Source organism: Mandrillus leucophaeus, unplaced genomic scaffold (genome assembly GCF_000951045.1).
Source record: "Mandrillus leucophaeus isolate KB7577 unplaced genomic scaffold, Mleu.le_1.0 Scaffold279, whole genome shotgun sequence".
NCBI lineage: Eukaryota > Metazoa > Chordata > Mammalia > Primates > Cercopithecidae > Mandrillus > Mandrillus leucophaeus.
The window spans coordinates 2,980,671-2,988,816 of NW_012102909.1; the positions used below are offsets into that span (position 1 = coordinate 2,980,671).

Sequence of the window (8,146 nt, forward strand, 5' to 3'; positions counted from 1 at the left end):
GTGGCAACAAGATATATAAATACACCAAAGTTTGAAAAGGACAGAACCTAGAGGCAGAAAGGTTATTAAAAAAGGGCCCTAGGAGAATAGTGCTTGACCTAGTAGATAAGCCATAAATGAAGATAAGAATACTTATCAGGGGGTGTGGTGTCTCATGCCTGTAATCCTAGCACTTTGGGAGGCCAAGGTGGGTGGATCACCTGAGGTCAGGAGTTCAAGACTAGCCTGACCAACATGGAGAAACCCCATGTCTACTAAAAATACAAAATTAGCTGGGTGTGATGGCACATGCCTGTAATCCCAGCTACTCAGGAGGCTGAGGCAGGAGGATCACTTGAACCCGGGAGGTGGAGGTTGTGGTGAGCCAAGATAGCGCCACTGCACTCCAGCGTGGGCAACAAGAGCAAAACTGTCCTTTGTCAAAAAAACAAAACAAAAACAAACATCAGAGTATAGATGAATCAGCTGGTAAATGAATTCAAGAGGGGTAGAAAAATAAGGGAAACAGGAAGGCTAGGGGACTAAAAACAAGAAGTCCCTAATAGACCATAGATCATAATAATCGATAGATCACCCATCAGTCAAGTAGAACTGGATAGGTGAATGGAGGGGTACAGGAGGAAAAGGATAAGTAATGTAATAATTTTGAGGTGTTTATTAGAAATGGAGGCATTCTAAAAAGATTCAAACTGGAGCTATGCTTATAGGCAGCTAGAGTAAAAGTAGTTGTAACTTGTTCTTTTCTCCCCGTATCATGCTGGTTTTATTTACACATACACTGTGATTTATTGTGTTCTCCATGCAAATGTAAATTTTATGAGGCCAGGGGCTTTGGTGCAAAACCCTAGTGCCTAAAATAGTAGCAGGCACACAGAGGGCTCAAGTACCTGGTAAATACGAATCAAAGAACTCACATGTGAATACTGCAGCTGACAGAATAGAAGGGAACACAATTGGTAGGAAAAGTGTCTTGGAACCTGGCAGCCAATTATCAGCAATAAGTATGATAAGGTAGTAAAGAGCAGATTTAAGAGAGAATGGGTAGGCACGGTGGCTCACGCCTATAATCCCAGCACTTTGGGAGGCCCAGGTGGGCAGATAGCTTGAGCCCAGGAGTTTGACACCAGTCTGGACAACATGGTAAAACCCTGTCTCTACAAAAAATACAAAAATTATTTGAGGGTGGTGGTGTACACCTCTGTTCCAGCTACTCAGGAGGCTGAGGTGGGAGGATCAACTTAGCCCAGGGAAGTTGAGACCACAGTAAACCAAGCTCCATGGTACTGCACTCTGGCTTCAGTGACAGAGTGAGACTTTGTCTCAAGCCAACAACAAAACCCAGTAAGAATACAGCTCCCCTCCATTTTTTTGAGACTGGGACTAGCTATGCTAACCAGACTGCAGTAGACTGGCTATTCACAGGCACAATCACTGCATACTGCATCCTCAAATTCCTAGGCTCAAGTGGTTCTCCCTCCTCAGCCTCTTGAGTAGGTGGGACTACAGGCGCACATCACCGTGCCCAGAATAAGCCAGGAGTAGAAATATGCTTACCCAGTTATCAGAATTTTATTTTAATTATTATTATTATTATTTTGAGACAGGGTCTTGCTCTGTCAACCCAAGCTGGAATGCAGTGGTTCTATCACAGCTAACTGCAGCCTTGACCTCCTGGGCTCAAGTGATCCTCCCACTTCAGCCTCTCAAGTAGCTGGGACCAGAGGCATGAGCCACCAAGCTGGGCTAATTTTTAAATTTTCTGTAGAGACAGGGTCTCACCATGTTGCCCAGGCTGATCTCAAACTCCTAGTCTCAAGTGATCCTCCTGCCTTGGCCTCCCAAAGTGCTGGATTACAGGTGTGAGCCACTGCACCTGGCCAGTTATCAGACTTTTAAATTCCCTACTTTTTTTTTTGGCAACAGATGTTGAACATCACATCTCACTGACCAAAGCAAGAAAAGTTAGTCTTCCTGCCTACCTCCCTGCTAAATTTACACACTTGTCTTGTCAGATATTATTTAGAAAATAAGGTTAGATGGTGAACTTTGTCCCATCTTATCTGTGGTCCAAAAACATTAAATGTATAATCCCAGAAACAGACAATCCATAAGTTTTACATTGCATGCTGTTCTCAGCAGTGTGATGATACCTCACAGTGTGATGATACTGTCCCTGGACGTGGATTATCCTTTGTCTAGCATCTCTATGCTGCCCATTAATCAGTTATCTCAGTTTTCTGACTGACTGTTGTGCTATCAAAGGGTTACCTGTGTTCAAGTAACCCTTATTTCACTTAATAATAGCCTGAAAGTATAAGAGCAGTGATGCTGGCAACATAGATATGCCAAAGAGAAGCTGTAAAGTGCTTCCTTTAAGTGAAAAGGTACAAGTTCTTGACTTAATAAGAAAAAGAATCATATGTTGAGACTGCTAAGATTTATGGTAAGGACGAATCTTCTATCTGTGAGATTGTGAAGCAGTAAAAAGAAATTCGTGCTGGCCAGGTGTGGTGGCTCATGCCTGTAATCCCAGCACTTTGGGAGGCCAAGGCAGGTGGATCACGTGGTCAGGAGTTTGAGACTAGCCTGGCCAACATACTGAAACCCTGTCTCTACTAAAAATACAAACATTAGCTGGGTGTGGTGGTGTGTGCCTATAGTCCCAGCTACTTGGGAAGCTGAAGCAGGACAATCGCTTGAACCCAGGAGGCGGAGTTGCAGTGAGCTGAGACCACACCTTTGCACTCCAGCCTGGGTAACAGAGTGAGACTCTGTCACACACACACACACACAAAATTTGTGCAAAGGGTTCACTACTATCTGTGGTTTCTGGTACCTACTCTGAGGATAAAGGAGGCCTACTGTAGTGCTATTCCTCTTTGCCACTGTGTTTGAGGCCTAATTCTCCAAATCAAACTTGAACCATCAGGTCCAGAATTACATACTGCTCCTTTTGTTGTGCTTCAATGATGCTACAGAAGCACAACTCTAGCAAGAGTGCCTGAATTATGTAACATAATAAAATGTAAGACAGAGGCGATGCCACTGACAACTCTGGGGATGTCTCAGAAAATAGTTGAGATTGGGCCGGGCGCGGTGGCTCAAGCCTGTAATCCCAGCACTTTGGGAGGCTGAGACGGGCGGATCACGAGGTCAGGAGATCGAGACCATCCTGGCTAACACTGTGAAAACCCCGTCTCTACTAAGAAATACAAAAAACTAGCCGGGCGAGGTGGCAGGTGCCTGTAGTCCCAGCTACTCCGGAGGCTGAGGCAGGAGAATGGCGTAAACTCGGGAGGCGGAGCTTGCAGTGAGCTGAGATCCGGCCACTGCACTCCAGCCTGGGCGACAGAGCGAGACTCCGCCTCAAAAAAAAAAAAAAAAAAAAAAAAGGAAATAGTTGAGATTTATCATTAGGTAATGATCCAGCTGACAGGTTAAAAACAAACTCCTGAAAACACACACACATCCTTTTTCTTTTTGAGACAGGATCTCGCTCTGTCACACAGACTGGAGTGCAGTGGTGTGATCTCAGCTCACTGCAGCTTCGACTTCCTGGGTTCAGGTGATCTTCCTGCCTCAGCCTCCTGAGTAGCTGGGACTACAGGTGCACACCACCACGCCCAGCTAATTTTCTAAATTTTTTGTAGAGATGAGGTCTCACTATGTTGCCCAAGCTGATCTTGAACTCCTGGGCTCAAGAGATCCTCCTGCTTCAGCCTCTCAAACTGCTGGGATTATAGATGTGAGCCACTGTGCCCAGCCAATACACACATAACTGCAATAAAACAGTATTAAGTAATTTCAGTGGCCTCAAGGATCACTGACTTGGACAAGGTAATATCGAAACCAACTGTCCTTTGTCAAACAACTTCTAACAAAATGAACAAAATCTTAACCTATTTGTTTCCCTTCTTCCAACTTTAGAAAAGTCAAAAAGTTCATCTCTGTTCTTGCCTTTTAAAATGTCTTTTTATTAAAGACGACTGATGTATTATTATTTCTTTTTCAAAGTGAAGACTCAGCAGCAAGATCATTGTCTGTTGATGAAAACTTTTTTTTTCTTCGGCTGGGGGTTGGGGGTGTGTGTGTCACCTAAACCTCAGCGATGGAACAGGAGGCTGCCCAACACACTAAGTAGGTAATCATTACTTAAATGACTTGGGATGGCAGTGCTTTCAACTAATTTCTGTGCAAAGAAAATTAAGTCCATAAAGTTTTGGGGGAAAACTGACAGAGGGATGCTCTATTCCTTCTCTGATAAAATTCCAATGAGCAGTGTGTTATATAATTCTCTAATTTTCTCAAAGCAGAATTGACAATTAGGATTCCTTCCTGAATCCTTTTCAGCAAATTTGTTGCAAGGAACTAAAAACCGAATCCAGCTTCTATTAGAATGAAAATTTATTTGTAAAAATAAGGGCTTAGAGGAAAATCTTGGGGTATCTAGAAAGTGTTTTTATAAGGACTTGTCTACTAATGATGCTGGCAGCCTTATTCAACAGAAGCTCACAAGGGAATATACCTGAAAGACAAGTCAATTTACAAGGAACTTGGGGGTACAGTGTGGTATCTGGAGACTCTCAACTGTTTTTTCAGTCATGACTATCGATCTGCTTTTCAAACTATAGTAATGAAAAAGTAACTGAAATAAGTATCCGAAATAAGTATCTGAAAAAAGTATCTGAAATAAGTAATAACACAAACCTTAGAAAGAATGGTATGTAAAAAAATTAAACAGGCAGAGATGTCAAAATAGGTCTATCTTCAACTGTACTGCTCAAACTTAAAAATCAAAGTTAATAAATCAAGGCTAATAATTAGCAACTCTTAACACTCCTTGGAGGTCTTTATGCTTAATAATTTGCTAAAAGTAAGTTGTCCTTTTTGGCTCACCTTTTTCAATAACTTTGGGTCTACCACTTTATTAGGTATGTTGTCCTGTGTTAGACAAAGAAGGACTCAAAGTGGGGGTATCAAAACTCTTCTTCAGTAATCACTAAAACTACAGCCCAATGAATGTAGGAATGTTTAATCCTATGAGGGCTCAGTATGTGCTTTTTAATTTTTTCCTGCTTTTTCTCTCATGTGAATAACTGTCACTGTGATTATCCCTTGTAACGTTTACCTTGGTTACCTTAAAATTTTGGGTATGGTAAACCAGAAAACCCGGGTTAACTATGTATGCAAGTAAAATCAGAAAGTGTTATCTGTGAACTGGCAGATCTGCATTAGGCATTAGCAAAAATGCAAAACCTTAATAAGTTCCGCCCCACACCTACTGAAGTAGAATCTTCATTTTAACAAGATTCCCTGGGGATTCATATACATGTTAAGGTTTCAGAACTCCTGTTCTAATGAAGGACCAACTATGAGCCTCTATTGTAGAATAAAGCTCAAAAAGGATTTCCAACAGCTGTTTCAAGCCCTAGGACCTTAGGTTCTGTATAGTTGAGATATTACCTACAGGTAACCAGGATATTACCACATCTGTGTAACTGCCATATGTTCAACTAAAAAGGAGATGGAAAGTCTAATCTTGCCTATTATTTGCCATTTCTGGGGGTTACTAACTAGGAAAGTTAATACACATTCCAAAAGAAAAATGAAATATTCAAGAGAAATCTTGTATCTTTACTTACCACCATTCCAATATTGTTCTGTTGCCCACTAGTTGCCATCTCCACACATTCATCTATCACAAGGTTCATAAAGGGATCAAATCCCCGCAATATTCCTTGGACATGTCTGCCACCATTTAATTTCACTATTAAAAAGGGAAAAAGATGTTTTAGATAAACTGTCCATTAGCTATCAAGCATTCACTAGAAATCAGGTGGGATAAAACACAAGTATTTGAGATGTTTGACCCACTATCCTTACTGTATGCCAAGAACTGGGTTAAACATTTTTGTATTTACTTTCACATTTTAATTTATAAGAATCCTAAAAAGTAGTATTATCCTTACTTTATCGGACAGAACTAAACTTTAGAGCTTTTTAAAATTTTTATAAAGATGGGGGCTCCCTATGTTGCCCAGGCTGGTCTCCAACTCCTGAGCTCAAGGGATCCTTCTGCTTTGGCTTCCCAAAGTGCTGGGATTACAGGTGTAAGCCACCGTGCCCAAGCTTTTAAGTAACTGGGTTCATGGTTATACAGCTACTGTATGGTAGAAGTGAGACTCAAGCTGAAGGCTGCTTGCTTCTAACACTCACGGTTTTTTCCCCTACATATATTTCAAGTACTGCGTGGGTCAGATTTTTAGATAAATTGAACAAATCTGTTATTCCTACATATTCCCAAGAAACAAAATAATTGTTCCTTGTCTAAGTCCTTTGTAGCTTGTTTAAAGAAAAAAGGTTGATAAATCCTGTTAATTTTGCCAGAGTGAGGAAAGGCTTATATAAGATAAAGTCTGAAGTGCTGTTAAATTAATTCAATATCAGAAATTAGGTAAATAAAATTGTCAAGTTAGGATTAAGTAATCCGTTTAATTAATGGATGTGAATTAGAGGTCCTGTGTGCTTTAAATTTTTATAAAGTTGCTCCAAACATTTTGCTAAGACACACGTAAAAAGCAACTGAATGATTTAAAAAAACTCCAAAACAACAACAAACTTACATGATAACTTCTTGTCCATAAATCTGAAAAAGGAAAAGGGTAAAGATTATATAACCAATTAAAAAAATTTAAGCATAAACAAGTACATAAATAGGTACAGTTAAGATAATTTGCTAAAATTTATACAATGGGAATAATGAAATTTAAAATAGTAAAAATACTGTATTGCTGTAAAGAGTGAGGGAGTAGGGCGAGGTAGCTCATGCCTGTAATCCCAGCACTTTAGGAGGCTGAGGTCGGAGAATCACTGGAGCCTGCGAAGTTGAGTCTGCAGTGAGCCATGAATGCGCCACTGCACTCCAGCTTGGGCAGTAGAGTGAAACCCTGTCTCAGGTTAAAAAAAAAAGAGAGAGGGCATAAAGGGTTACCTAAATTAGACATTCTACGACGCAAAGTAACTTGGGAAGAGGAAAGACAATAAAAATGAAATATATGTAAACTATATTAATCTACATAAAGTAGAGTATACTAATGTGAATTATGAAAACATTCTTATTGTTCAACACTATGTTGTTTCATTGACCGAAGTTTCTTTCTTTTTTTTTTTTTTTTAAAGAGATGGAGTCTCACTATGTTGCCAAGCTGGTCTTGAATTCCTGGCCTCAAAAAATATGCTCCCCCTCAGTCTCCTAAAGTGCTGCTGGGATTACACAGGCATGAGCTACCACATCTGGTCTCGCTGACCTAATTTTCAATGATTGGATTTTATAGTCATAAGAGAAAAACAAAGACTTGCCTACATTTGGTTATTTCCAAAACTAAGTTGTAAAGACAGCAAACAGTAATCAAATCATATCCAATTCAACAAGTATTTTATATTTGAGATAAATAGTGTTCATTTAATATTAAAGCATCAAGCATAAATGTTCAGGGTAGTCTTCAACATTTAAGTATACTTTAGTATAATAAATGCACATTTGAAACTTCAAACAATATGAATTAAAAGAAAATTCTATTTTAGTGGAATACGAGAATACTAAGCCATCAGTCAAACCAGTTTTTAACCTCTTCCATTTATAGGCCAGAAAACATGAAATTTCACTCAAATTTTAAAATATAAAAAAATGGAAAAAAAAGTTTAGTATATGGGCCATGAAGTGGGGCACTTAGTCAATTTTAATGTATAGGATTATCATGGGAGAATGTAAATATAAAACAAGGAGCATGACTGAAGGAGGGAGTAGATACATTTACAAGTGAAAATATATTTATGGGCCATGTGCAGTGGCTCACACCTATAATCCCAGCCCTTTGGGAGGCTGAGACAGGTGGATCACTTGAGGTCGGGAGTTCAAGACCAGCCTGATGAACATGAACATGGAGAAACCCCGTCTCTACTTAAAAAAAAAAAAAAAAAAATTAGCCGGGTGTGGTGGTGCATGCCTGTAGTTCCAGCTCCTCGGAAGGCTGAGGCAGGAGAATTGCTTGAACCCGGGAGGCACGGGTTGCGGTAAGCCGAGATTGCACCATTGCACTCCAGCCTGGGAAGTAAGAGCGAAACTCCATCTCAAAAAAAAAAAAAA

At 40.1% G+C, this 8,146-nt stretch overlaps 1 protein-coding gene across 2 annotated transcripts in view; it reads right to left on the reverse strand.

The window, feature by feature from the left end:
- The window catches only part of SNRPG (small nuclear ribonucleoprotein polypeptide G), a 19,475-nt gene that overhangs the window by 8,853 nt on the left and 2,476 nt on the right, over positions 1–8,146 (reverse strand). Inside the window, exons 2-3 of one of the 2 annotated variants that reach the window (XM_011985037.1) lie at positions 6,624–6,646; positions 5,643–5,767 (exon numbers count right to left, since the gene is read on the reverse strand). In XM_011985037.1, coding sequence (XP_011840427.1) covers positions 5,643–5,767; positions 6,624–6,646 — 148 coding nt within the window. Of the gene's footprint in view, positions 1–5,016; positions 5,768–6,623; positions 6,647–8,146 lie in introns of those variants that run through there. The other variant, XM_011985036.1, reaches the window with a different exon arrangement.